Here is a 13,734-nt window from a genome sequence, read left to right as displayed (position 1 = left end):
AAGGTTTTGTTTGCCTTTGTAACATTAGTGTTCTGAATACAAACTGCAGACTGGCCCAAGGAGAGCTGATGTGTCTGTTTTCTTTGACAAAGGCGTGGTTTGCTCTTTGCTTTTTCATGAAGTGTTTTGCATCATCTGACGTTCTGCATGCTGATGTTTGAAGATAAGGTGATAGCACATTCTTCTGGCTAAATGGAGGCAAAGGAATGGCTCTGGCTTTACAAATAAAGAATTGGATGCTTGCTTCTTCCTTTGTTAAAATGAGTCATTCGAAGCATTTTGCTACAGTTATCACAAATGAGGCATAGGAGTTGCCTGCTTCTCAGCTACACATACTCCTCTTACTAGGCTAGAGAGGGTCAAATGCATTCTGCATGTGGTTGGCTGCGTAATACCCATTTGGCTTGCTGCCTGGTTCCTTGCATTGTAAAGTAATGTCCCCTACCTATAATGTTTCCTCTTCCCCAAAACCTGACAATGTAGAGTAGTATGTTCAATAACTTTAAGTCAATGCAATGTGATAAAAGTGTGAATGCTAATTTTTTTAGAGCTTTGTGGAAGGAGTAAAGACAGGGCAATAAACCCCTTCCTTGGTGGTGGTATAGGAAATATAGGAAACTGTAATCTGCTTGGCTCGCACAGAATGTTGTACATTTGAGCCTTTAGTTGCATTGTTGCCAGTCATTGGATGAGCAGCCTGGCTTACATCTGTCCTGATCAGCAGCTCTCTCACACAGACCTAGTGCAGAGCTAAGCCTGCTGTTAAAACTAATTGGGGTAGACACACATACAGATTCATTCCCATGCAGTCCAGCTCATGCTCTTCCATTCTGTAGGTCAACTGCAGGTTCCAGGTGATGGCAGGAGGGCCAAGACTCCTGTACAGTTTCCTTAAAAGAGAGTGCCATTATCATTCATTGAGTTACTTGCACTTAATGAGCTGTAGCAAAGAAGCAATCCCACACGTGTGTAACTTAAGGCACTCTGCAGGGGCAGGCTGCTTTCCCTAGAGCCTAGCTGTGTACTTCTTTGGGAATTGGTCCTTGCAGACACTGATTTCCGTATGTTAAGGCTCAGACACAGCTGTGATGAGAACTCACTGTACTGCCTGTACAAAAATCCTTGAATCTTCCCATGCTTTCACACAGAGTTTATATTTGGACTGTTCAGGCAGGGTGCCAGGCTGCTGTAAAGTGCATGAATGTGTGAGTTGTCCCCTGTTTGACTGAAGGTCAAGTTAGTGTTTTAGTTGATTTTTCTCTTCAGTAGACACTCATCTGACTAATTTATTTTCAACCCAAGCACTATAGTTTGTATAGAAGCAGTTTTGCATAAGCTCAGTGACCCTACGCTTGTGTTGGAGGTCCTGTTCCACCTTGCCTCCAGGCTTTGGGTGCAGCTGGAGCTGCATGAGGCACTTGCTCCAGTCATATTAACAGTAGAAGGACTCTTCCTATTTGGGCCTGTCTGGCTGGAGTCAGGAATGCTAGATTTCAAACTCAAAAGTACAAGTTATTAGCTTCTGTTTTGTCGTGTAATCTGCTTCAGATCTGGGGAGACAAACCAAGGCATTCATCTTAGCTGGCCTGTGTTAATATAAATGTAAAGGGAGCTACATGGCATTTCTTTCTCTTTTCTTGATCCTCTTGCACTTTCTGCCTGAAACTGTTCTGTATCTCACATATTTAAATATCTTGGGCCACACACATATTAGCACGTTTCAGATTGGCAGTTCTGTAGATTGCAAGGCAGGGCAAGATATTTATGTGCAATTGGATTGCTGGGCTTTAAGAAGAATGTAAACCCAGTAGATTGCTTCTGTGCCACATGTCTGAGTGTAACATGTTGAGTGGATGGTCTTCAGGACATTAAGACTTTCAAATCTAGCTAAGTGGTTTATATATCAAAAAGTGAAATACTCTGGTAAATACGCTTCTGAAATGGGATCAAATTAGGTGAAAGGAGCAAATCCAATTAATTTTTTCACTGCAGCACTCCAGTGTCTCATGAGACATTCATGTCTCTTTGTCATGACAAACCATCACAATTGTGCTTTCTGTGTAAGATCCTGGCTTAACTAGATTTAATTAATTCTCAGCATAAGAAGCACTGAACTCAGTATTTTTGCAGAAATCTTTCTGTGTGTCCTTGGAGGAGGCACTCATTTAATGGATAAACGGTTTGTCTATGTATAACCATGTTGCTGTGCAGTTTGTATCCTTAATACTTGTAACAAAGAAGCATTGAACTTGACCCAATTACTTTTTTTTGTTTTGACATCTTTAGTAACCACTTCTGCAGCTTGTGAGAAATTGGAGAGAGACAGGAATGAACTGCAGGTTGCTTATGAAGGGTTTTTGCAGAAGTTAAATGAGCAACATCACAATGATTTGGCTGAGCTGGAGGAGAGGCTTAAACAGTTTTACACCGCAGAATGTGAGAAACTCCAAAGCATATGCATTGAAGAAGCTGAGAAGTACAAAGCGCAACTCCAAGAGCAGGTTTGTGACCTTCAAAGTAGAAGTGTTCTCTAGCAATTGCTTTGCTACACAGGAGCCTTCACAGAATGCTGGGCTTGCCAGTAATGGAGTCATTTTCATCTAATGTGAAACTCCACTTTGTTGCAATTATGCACTCATTACTGCACTAAGCTGTCCAGATCTTCAGCTTGTGTTTAAACGTGGTGGAGATTCCTTGTGTCCTGCAAGCTTCAGTGGCTTACAGACCTTCACTGGGTATTTGAGGCAGCTTGAGTTTTAAGATTTACAGAAACACACCTGGCCTGCACCTTGCTTTGCAACAACTCCATGTGTTGCAACAGATGCATGCATAAGCACAACCTGTTGGTAGTGATTAACTGTAAGGTATTGTTCTCATCTACCAAGTGTTGTACGTGGCTTAGCTTCTCCTGTGATCATCTTTTAAGTGCTTTCTAGACCATTTAAAATGTACTCTACATACTGCATAAAGTCTTAAGGAACAACACTTTAAATGAGGGTTGACTCATCTAAGGGGAAATAATCATGTTGTCATGTTGCAGGTGGACAATTTAAATACCACACATGAAAACTTTAAGCTGGAACTTGAAAGGAGCCACTCAGAAAAAGTAGAGGAGCTGAAAAAGGAGTATGAATCTTCTTTTTCAGGCAAGTATTCTGTGTTCAAATATAAATGCTGTAGTACTGCTAGTCACAAACAGAAATATTCAGACTTTTCCATCCATATGTCCACTTCATTATTCTTGGCAGTCCGCTATCTTTAAAAACCTTGGCTGAATTCCTTCATTTGGAAATCAGTCTCATTTTACATACAGAAATAACTGTGACCTGTAGATGAATGGAACTTGGAAAATGGTTTAAGAGTGGAGATGACCTTTCTTATCTCAATCCGTGGGGGCTACATTCTTTGGATTCTCCTTCCTAACTCTCAGGGAGTTGGGGGACTTGGTTTAAACCACGACACAGTAAAAAGTGTCTGAATTGCAGTCTGCTCTCAAGATCTCACGTTAATAAGTAATTGCTCCCACCCCCCAAGTTCTATAAGGAGCACCTTGGAACTGAAATTGAGGGTAAGTAGTATTGTGTGCTTTCCAGACTGACTTGGGAATGTTGAGAAATACTACACACTGTTTGCAGTCTACAGGGACAAAGGCGGTTTATCAGGGAGGGTTTGGTGGGTGTGTTCACTGTTAAATGGTATTGCATCTAATTGATGCTTTCCATCCTCCCTCCAACTCACCTGATAGCCAAGTTTCCAGTGATACTTCTGCATTATCAAAACTGATGATGCTTCCATTGCAGTCAAAGAGCAAACTCCTCTGTATGGCACCTCCAAAACGGGAAAGGAAATGTGTTTCTAGAAGCTTGCAAGAAGACAGTTTCAGCTTTTGCTGTGTTTCCCTTCAGAAACTCAGCTTTTGTCAGATGTGGCTCCTGCTCATTGCATGCAGCTGAATGCTTTCGAAACTGACACAGTCAGCTAATGAAATAGATATGCAAGGGGCAATCAACAAATGGGAAGTAGCAATAAATCTGATACTTTGTACAGGCTTTGGATGAGTGGATGATAAATGTTCTTTCTGTCCTGTCACTGACTGCATCTGTGCGTATGTGTATTGGCTGGCTTTTCAACAAGAATCTTCATGTCTTACATGGTATTAAAAATCTGCAAAAATGAATTTGTTGCAGAGCTCAAGAGCGCTCATGAATCTGAAAGGAAGTCGCTTGAAGATTCCTTTACAGAGAAGCAGGAATCGCTAGAGGTTCGTTAAGGGTTGGGGTCATTGCAAAAGTCTGAAACTGAAGAGGCAGTTTGGAGATGTGCACTGAATTCTTGCCCTAACTATACCCTGTCTTTTCATTGCAGAAAAAAATCGATGAATTAAAATGTGAAAATGACTCTCTGAGTGAGAAGTTGAAATTAGAAGAGCAAAAACAAGTAGCCAAAGAAAAAGCCAATCTTGTAAGTCTTGATCTTCAAAAGTAATGCAGACGAGCAGATCTTGCCAGCCTGGGTTTATTTAACGCATATGAAAGGTTTTGCAGTCAAGCCTGATGGGGCACCCATACTTCATCTTATGTAGATGGCTTGCCTGCCAGAAGTTTTTCTCAAGCACTACAATGTTGGGTATGAACTTTACCATTATAAATCTGTGAAGCTGCTGGTCAGTGGTATGTTACAGAACAAGTTAAATTGAAGACCTACATGCACAAAGAACCATAGCAGTTGGACAGTTGATAAATGTTCTAACAGTGCTATAACCCACGTGGTCTTATATCACTGTGACAAAGCTCACCTCCTGTACTTAAGTCTTTAACACATTTATTCAAACATTGGTTCACTGCTGATTTAGTCTTCTGGTAAGCTTTCATTCCATCCTGCTTTTCCTCCCAAGGCTGCTGTGTTCTGTGATGCTCCTGAGTCAGCAGTGTGCTCTGAGAGGTTTCTTGTGCACTGGGAGAGTTAGACACAAATGTGCCTCTTTTTCTAGTTACCTGGAAATAACTGGAATACCAGGACTATCACATATCCCACCAAGAGAAATTCCACACATAAAAATTCACTTAAAATGCTTCTAGTAGAAGTTGCCCTAGTTTTCTCTGGAATTTATATTTTTCCTCTCTAACCACTTATTTTAGCAGCAGGATAGAACTGCTGCTGCAGGAATCTACAACCACAGTATGTAGCTATAGTTGAGCAAGATGATACCAAAGAGATCCTGTTGTACACTATGTTTGGGAGTTTGAACTGTATTCCCTACACATGCTCAGGTGTTGTTTAATTAAAGGAGTAATAGTCAAGTAAGTGCCTTTACATAGCTGCAAAAGTACAGTGAGACACATCATAAGCTTGATGCTTATCTATGGAAAAATACAGATTTGCCCCAGTATGTTCTTCTGTACTAAACGCAAATCCTGCACTGCTGAATTCCCATTAGCCCTTTGAAGGCAGAGGTGTTATTTCCAGCTCCCCAGTCTTATTTAGTGTCACTGGATATTCCCAGCTTTTTTGCTAACAACTTACATGTGCCTTTCAGTCTTTTTATCAGGCTCTGTGTTCTTCTATGAGTAGCTAATGTGGTGGCTCAAGTTTAACTTTAAAAAGACCATCTTAAGACCACTGGGGCAAAGAAGGGAAAGGAAAAGATGAGTTTTGAACATACTGCATTTAACTAAGCTGCATTTAAACTTCTCAGGATAATTTCTTTTGCTAGCTTCTAGATTCCACGTAAAGCCACAAAAGGGAGGAACAAACTTCAAGTTGTTTCCTCCTCCAAGGCAGTGCAGCGCAGCACACCTGCCCTCCCTGCACTTTGGAAGTAGGAATTAAACGAGAATTGCTAATGCTACAGTCCTCAAAAACAGGCAGGGGAATAAAATGTGTAGGTGATGAGGCCTTGTTTACCTGTGAGAGCTGCTGGCTCTGTGCTTGAGGGACTATGCCCCACAAAACCACAGGCACTGCCCTCCCAGTGTTGGGTTTCTGACAACAGCAGTGAATCTGTTACTCAATGTAGTACACCAGTATTCTTACCGAAATATGCTGAAACAAGTTCTGTTTGTTTTTGAAGATAAACTCAGTTACACAACACAATCACTGGTTGATTTCTCTTTATTCTACTACCTGGAAATGGACTGACACTTGCTTTAGTTCACTTCCTAATTTTTGCCAGTGACTTTGTCTTTGCAATGTAGAGAATATTGTTTACTCTGCAGTGTTTGAATGGGTCCTTACTCTGGAAAAGAGTCTGTGAGGAAACGAGATCTGACCCTGCTGTGTCCCCCTCCTCCTCCCAAAAAAACAACAATAAAAAATAGGAAAAATAGAAACAAAAGCTAGCTTCCTGTATTGTGCTGTACATGGATGTACAGCAGGGCAAGATATTTATGTGCAATTGGATTGCTGGGCTTTAAGAAGAATGTAAACCCAGGAATTTTCAATTTCTGCTTATGAACCAGCTACATTTGGACTCAAACCAGGGAAAATCAGCTGCAGTTAAGTCCACAGCTCTCAATTTCTGGTGCTTTTTGAACTGTTCCCTTCTCTGGAAACTCTTCAAATGTTTACTTGCAATGACTTCTTGGGATGGGTTATGAGTAATGTGAAATAGATTTTGGAACTCCTAGCCTTAAAGGGAGCCTGGGGCACTCCTGAAAAACAAGTTTTGCTGTGACAGCTTTAGTGCCTGGCTTTGACTCACAAGGGTTTCCATGTTTGTGCATGAAATGTTTTCTGAACAGCACCTAAGGAGAACAGCAGCTGTCCATCTACACCGAAGGACACACAAAATCAGAGGGGAAAGTGATACCAGATCTTCTTTATTCTAAACTGTTTGGCTTGATTTTGCTTAGAACAAGTAACTGTTGTTACCATCTTTATTTTCTTGCCCTTTCTAAATAGCAGACACACTTAGATTGTTCTGAAATCCAGGGAACTAAGCAAACTCTGTGTAAATCTCTCAGAAAAACCCGCAGATTATGTACCTGGAACAGGAGCTGGAGAGCCTGAAAGCAGTGCTGGAGATCAAGAATGAGAAACTCCACGAGCAGGATATAAAGCTTATGAAGATGGAGAAATTGGTGAGTTTTCCTTGGGGAGACCATGTTTGTGTTCTGATAATGAACTTGGACTGGTCAGGCTTATGCACAAGGATTAATTCCTTTGTTTAGAAGGAAACATGAAACAGTGATGGGACATGCTAACACTTACTGTCATACAAGTGAATTGAGCTGTAGGGTAAAGAGGGGAAAAGAATCACCAGATGCTGTAAATGACCTTTTACCCTCTTAAGGCTGGTTTGCATAAACTATTGCTAGGTTAGTCCAGGGGTGTCTGAGAGCCTCTTCCACATGTCCTTTCCTTCTTCTCCATCCCCTAGGGAAAAAAATCCGTACCTACTATGTTTGCTAGAGTGGTAAGGATAGATTGCACTGTCAGGAAAACATTAACATGGAAATGATACTCATTAAACAAGAAGAGGTCAAATATGTAATGGAACGTTTTAATCTAGAGTTAATTAGATTAGGACAATCATTTTAGCTGTTATCTTTAAGTTTGGCTGTGTGGATTTGCTCCTGATCTGTGCATAATTCCACATGAAAATTAACTTGGGGGGCAGAACATGTAATTATTTGGCACGCTCTAGTTTGTGGCAGGACAGGGTCCTTACCCTGGGCAGGGCAGTTGAATGCTGCTGTAATGCTTGCTTAAACAGGATTTTAATGGGGAAATACTGAAATACGTTTGGATAAGAAGGAATACGTTCATGTCAGTTGTTTGGTATTACACAGCATCATATGTTGCCCTCATCTACAGTTCCCAGTAAATCACAAATAAACTTTCATCATCTTTGACAGGCTCTGGTCACAGTATAAAAGCCCTTGGACTATCCAACCATTTAATCACTATTTGCTCCTTTAGACACCATCCTGCAGCAATAAAGTGGAATCAGGAGAGCAGCCAGGAGAGCTGTTTCCACAGGGGAGCTGTGGAATTTGTCAGATTAGCATGTGGGTTCTCGACAGTCTTCTGCCTGCAGCAGCTTCTAAAACTGCTGCCTATTCCTGGCAGAGGTGTCCGGAACGTGCTGGTTAACTAGTAGATCCCTCATCCAACCCTCCTTTGCTGACATCTGATTGGCACAAGGGGCAGAATGCCAGGTTTATGAAGTGATCAGTTATACAAGTCTGTTTGACTGTTACAGATCATGAAGCCACAATAGCAGGTCTGCCTCACATTACTCCAGGCTTGTATACTTACTGTAACAAGATCTGCAAACTCCAGATCACATCTGTGATAGCTCAGTCACTATCTGTCTTGATGAGTGCATGTATGGGTTTTGTTTTAAACTGTGACCTTTTTTCCTAAGCTGGAGAACAACACAATCTTAATGGATAAATTAAAGAAGGTTCAGCAAGAAAATGAAGAATTAAAAGCTCGGATGGACAAACACATGGAACTTTCAAGGTGAAAAATATCTGTGGGCTTTCAGATGTTGTGAACCAGGAAAAGGTGTTTCTGTGACCAAAGAGAAAATTCTGCTTAATTAGTGACTGGGATTCTGTGGCCCTCTGTAGAACATACCCCTTTTCTTCCCCACTTGTATCTCTGCACATGTGCATTCCTATATAGAAGAACAAGTAGGAACAGATAATAAGGGATTAAAGGCTTGGTATGTTCTTCAGTGCCCCAAACCGGTATTTTGGGGAAGAAAAGTCGCCTCAAAATATAATCTTACCATGGATTGGCTCTTTAGGTATTACAGGCTTGTGAGCTAAACCTGATTTTATTTTTAACCATGTCAGTTGAGTGATGTGTCCCCAGTTTAGTTCAGTGAAAAGACCGGTGTGTTTTATTTTGCAATAATAGGAATATCTGACATGCATGAGATCCATCCAACTTCAACTACTGCTTAAATGAATGGGCAAACTCTTCCAGTTTGAAGGAAAATTTAGAAATGCAGCCTCTGTTAAAACTGAGCCTGCAACAAGACCTGAAGGCTCCAGGATGGCCATTTAAAAGCTTCTGTCCTTGCAAGTAGAACAAGTCTTGCTTTTCAAATGCTTTTTCTGGCCTTTAAGGATGTTTCTTACTGGGGTTTTCTCCTGCTTTCTGCAAGTTACCAGTTTAAATCCAGCAAGGATGAGAACAAGATAAATCCCCCTTCTAAGAAAGTAAAGTAGCTGTAAGCCATCCAGGAGTCTATGCAGTTTCAAACATTTCTTTAGCAGTTAAGTTCAGTGCTGTAACCTCCAACTTGGGTTTCATGTTCGCATGCAAATCTTATGCTTGCAGGCAACTTTCTACGGAGCAAGCTGTTTTACAGGAGTCCCTGGAGAAAGAATCAAAAGTGAACAAGCGCCTGTCAATGGAAAATGAAGAACTGCTGTGGAAGTTGCACAATGGTGACCTATGCAGCCCAAGAAAACTGTCTCCCAGTTCTCCATCTGTGCCTCTTCAGTCCCCACGGAATTCTGGTAACTTCTCTAGTCCTACAGTATCACCAAGATGACATCTCTTGAGAGAAAGAGGGGATTGCATTTCATTTGTGATCTGCAGAACCAATCCTCATTTCAATCACAGGAACAAGAGCTATATTAGCCAAATGTGGCAACTAAACATAACTGGAAACTATTTGGTGCAAAAGTGGCGGTAAGAGACTTGAGAATATGGGAGTAAGACATTCATGTTGCTCTTCCCAAAAGACTTGTTTATGACCTCTATGGACATTGTTGCACAAAGCACTTACAGAGCAAGAAAAGACTTGTTCATTGCCTTTTCACCTAACTATAAGGAAAAGCTCAGGGGCTTAGAGATAAAGATCACCACCTTTATAATATGTTCCTATCACAAACACTTTTTTAAAGGCTGTGTGTATGTGTGTGTGCGTGCGCGTGCTGTGTGTGGAATGGATGTAACACACTGTGCGTGTGTCTAATGCTGCCTTCTTTGCTGTGTATGTAATAAAGGATAAAAGCTGAAGACTGTACATTGATGTGTACTTTCTTAACGCTGTTGTCAGGATGCATGCTTTTAGCAGAGAGTATCCTCACCTGGGAATGAAGAGAAACTGCCACTAGTACTTAGGTTAGTTTCCTTCATCTTTCTGGCTTTGGCTCAGTAAGAAAAAAAGCCTGAAAAGCTTAGTTAACTGACTCCTTAGTGTCTTGGCTGACCTCAGTATGTAACTCTGAATTCACTTTACAAACAGACTGAACTGCAGCCATATTTTGCATGGATGCTCATAACATCCATGCACAACTCTGCCATTTACAAGGAGACTTTTTTTTGCAGCATACCGTGAATTTTGGCTTACAAGCTACAAGGCTATAGTCAGAACTATGGTAGCCCTCAAGGTCAGAAGTTACCAGTTGAGTTGCAGGTTTAGAAAACTAAATCTCTCATTGTACCTGCTGAAATGGAATTGCATATTTCCCCAAAACAGCATGTCCACTGCTGAAGCCATCTGCTGAGGATAAACTAGATACAGATTTGAAAGCCAAAGAGAAAAATGCAATAATTGTCATTAGGTGCATTCTTAAATCAGTTCTCAAGAAGAATCTGAAGTAATTTGTGAGTTCCAATGTATCTGGGAACACACTTTGCCTTTTTAAGCATTAGCATTTGTATTAACATCCTTCAGGGTCGGCTGAGTTCACCTGAGAAGGGAGAAGTGACAGCTGTCTATTTAGCTTGCTAATTCTGCCATAGCTTCCCTTTTAGATTGGAGGGTATCAGTGTGTTGCCAGTTCATGTGGCAAAAGATCCTATACAAGAGATTCTGTAATGTAGGGAAAAAAAAACTGTCCTGGCTGCTGAAACTGGAGGCTGAGAGCACCAGCACTTCTGGAAATGTCATGTGCTCAGCTTCAACAAGATAATCATGTAGCCTGCTACACCCTTGGTCACACCTGTTTAAGATGTCTACATTGTACCTACTAAACACAGGTTCAACCTCAAATTAGTATTACAAAACAGTATCTTACAAGCTTACAGTAGCTTGAGGTTTACAGCACCACTTCCAGGACCAATGGTATATGATGGCTTAGTTAATGGTGTTGGTAGCCAGCTCTGCTAGTAACTGCTCTGGTAAATGGTATCTATGTGCTGAGTTTCCCTCTTTTTCAGTAGCTTGGGGGCAGGAACAAAGGGGGTGGGAAGTGTTTGGGTAACTCAGCTGGAGAACCAGTTCAAACCATTTTGCCCAAGACTTGAAAATTCTTGGCTAGTAATGAGGAACACAAAGATATAAACAAGACTGTTAACAGTGCTCATACAGTAAAACTTGTAATATAGTTGTGATTGACTATTTAATCATTAAATTTACTTAATTTTTCATAATGTGCAAGCTAAGGGTGCCATTTCTGTGGAACGTTATGCTCTCCTTTACTCTTTAAGGCACTGTACAGTACCACTTGTTAGTGGTGTCAGTACTTCCAATGTTTTCTAGGGGTTTTAAATTGAACTACAAAGATCCTCTGTGGGCTGCAACTGGGCTTAAAGTGTATCTTGGAACATTCTTATTTTCTATGGTCAAAGCGATCTGATTACATGTATTTGAGCTGAATGCTTAAATAAATTTTTTGTACCAATTGAAGGGTTTTTCTCCTGCTTCTGTTAATCACAGGATCTTAAAGTAAGGAGGAGGAGCGTTCCTCCAAATACTACAGACTCCTAGTACCCGCTCAGCATAGCGGAACACCAATAGTGAAGCTTCACTGAACAAATTATTAATGTTCAGCTAACCCCTAGAAAAATTTAACTCTACCCTTGCACATCTTTATTTAGACAGAGGTTACACAGAGCTTGCTTATGCTTATTAGCAACTTACTTTGAGCTGGGTTTTAAAAAAAGAGACAGACAATGCAGGTAACATTACAGAATGAAGCAATAATAAAATACTTGAGTACAGTTGGCTTAATGTGCATCTGCTTGGTAAAGGCATCCTAGGGGACTCATGTTACTAAAATGCTCACCTTACTCAGGGTATGTGAGAGAAGCTAAATAGAGTATAGCAGTCTACAGGTCATGTCACAAGAACAGTTGTCTAGCCATAAGTAAGAACTTTATTTTTTTGGTTGCAATGTTACTGCCTCAAAGAAAAGATGCAGGGAGATTGCATATGAATGTTTGAAGATCAAATACAGTGTGCCCCTTCATGTAACAGTAGAGGAAAGCTTATCTTACCTCCTAGTGCAGAAAAGTAAATGTGTCATAGTAAATAATACCAAGACTGGTAATTTGTTGACAGTTTTCCTCTGCAATACAGGAGCCTCTTAACTTCTAAACCTCTTGCAAGTAGAATCTTTAATGGTCTGACAAAGAAATGAAGAATCCTTTTCTATAGGAATCACACTACAGAAATAGATGCTTAGTGTTTGTTCTGTTGGTTCAGAAGAACTAAAGTATGTTCACCTATGAGCACAGTTTCAGAATTTTTCCCTGAGTATTAATATGTCAAGCTTTAACTTAAATACTGCATGTTAACAAAGGCTTTGTTTGATCCAGTAACTTGTACATCTTGTCGATGTTGTACATCAACATGCACAAAGTTTCCTTCAAGGAAAAGCTAGAAACCTGCTGCCATAAATATATGCCAAAGGTCTAGTGCTAGTCATGCAAGTAAGTGATTATCTTCAGGTACTAAGCCTTAACTAGTTCCCACTGTAATACTACATTTCAAGAGAAGTAAGTTACATTTGTATCTGTACCAAATAGTTTCTAGCCATTCAAAGTATTTATAATACAGTCCACCTCTCTTCAGTACTTTTCTTTAAAGGTCTTTACATGAGTTTTGCACTAAAATTTGAGGTGAATCATTTCCTTATGCTAACTGAAGACATGAAGCTTCCCATTACAAACACCAAAGACACTTGCACGTAATTCCTTCTAGACAGTGAGTAACCACTGATCTTTCTTTAAAATTGTAGTTGCCTGACAGCCAAGACAGCGTTAAGAGCTGAGCTGGAGTTGAGGGGTAATCAGAAAGCTGGAATAATCATTGAACCCTTAAGAAACAAATACCTGTTGTCCATTGCTGCTACCTTACCGTAGCAGAGCAGTGACCAAGGTACAGGCATTGAAATAATAGTGGCAGGTTTAGGCATGTGATTTTGACAAGTCCCTTACTTAAACTTCATTTCCCAGGCTTCATTCTCTTCCCCTGTGTCACTGTTCACTTATGTGGAGATGTGTAATTGCATCAATGTAAAAAAGAACCAGGCCTGCCCAAGAGGCTTTTAGTAAAATGAGAACTATGTAAAATACAAAGTAATTTTCATTGTTGACAATTACAGAAATCATTCTGATGTCTGCAGGGGGGGAACCAAACACCAAAAATTCTTCCTTAAAGGCACTGCTTCTGTAGCCATAATCAGTCTTGAGAACTGCTTGTGATTGGTATACATAACCATTTCACCCAAGGGTCACTACTCAAGCAATGAGGCAACAATGGATTTGCATCAGCTTTTCCATTCCTACTGAACAGTCACCAAGGAAATGATGCTACCTCATGATCTGCTGTGCTGTTGAACCAGCCTGAGCAGGTGACACATCTCCCACTTGTTAGCTATTTTGAAGGAAATCAATTACTGACTTGATTGTATTGGAAGGATTCTGTGCTTGAGGCTAGGAAGAAAAAACACTGTCAAAACATCCAACAACATTTTACCAGATTCTTATTTCTTCTCTGCAAAGTCTCATCCCTTGCATTGGTAACTAAACCTGGATGAAGAT

At 40.5% G+C, this 13,734-nt stretch overlaps 1 protein-coding gene across 10 annotated transcripts in view; it reads left to right on the top strand.

Moving 5' to 3' along the window:
- MTUS1 (microtubule associated scaffold protein 1) overlaps positions 1-11,596 on the top strand; it is an 88,647-nt gene extending 77,051 nt beyond the window's left edge. For all 10 annotated transcript variants that reach the window (XM_031048910.2, XM_031048914.2, XM_031048912.2 and 7 more), the window contains 7 exons: positions 2,287-2,501; positions 3,041-3,146; positions 4,188-4,261; positions 4,366-4,461; positions 6,963-7,079; positions 8,369-8,466; positions 9,295-11,596. In XM_031048910.2, the coding sequence (XP_030904770.2) occupies positions 2,287-2,501; positions 3,041-3,146; positions 4,188-4,261; positions 4,366-4,461; positions 6,963-7,079; positions 8,369-8,466; positions 9,295-9,511 (923 nt within the window). In that variant the 3' untranslated portion in view covers positions 9,512-11,596. The remainder of the gene's footprint in view (positions 1-2,286; positions 2,502-3,040; positions 3,147-4,187; positions 4,262-4,365; positions 4,462-6,962; positions 7,080-8,368; positions 8,467-9,294) is intronic.
- Positions 11,597-13,734: the final 2,138 nt, after the last annotated feature.

The sequence above is a fragment of the Melopsittacus undulatus genome, chromosome 7 (assembly GCF_012275295.1).
Source record: "Melopsittacus undulatus isolate bMelUnd1 chromosome 7, bMelUnd1.mat.Z, whole genome shotgun sequence".
Taxonomy (NCBI): Eukaryota; Metazoa; Chordata; class Aves; order Psittaciformes; family Psittaculidae; genus Melopsittacus; species Melopsittacus undulatus.
This window is presented reverse-complemented; position numbering and strand designations above follow the sequence as displayed.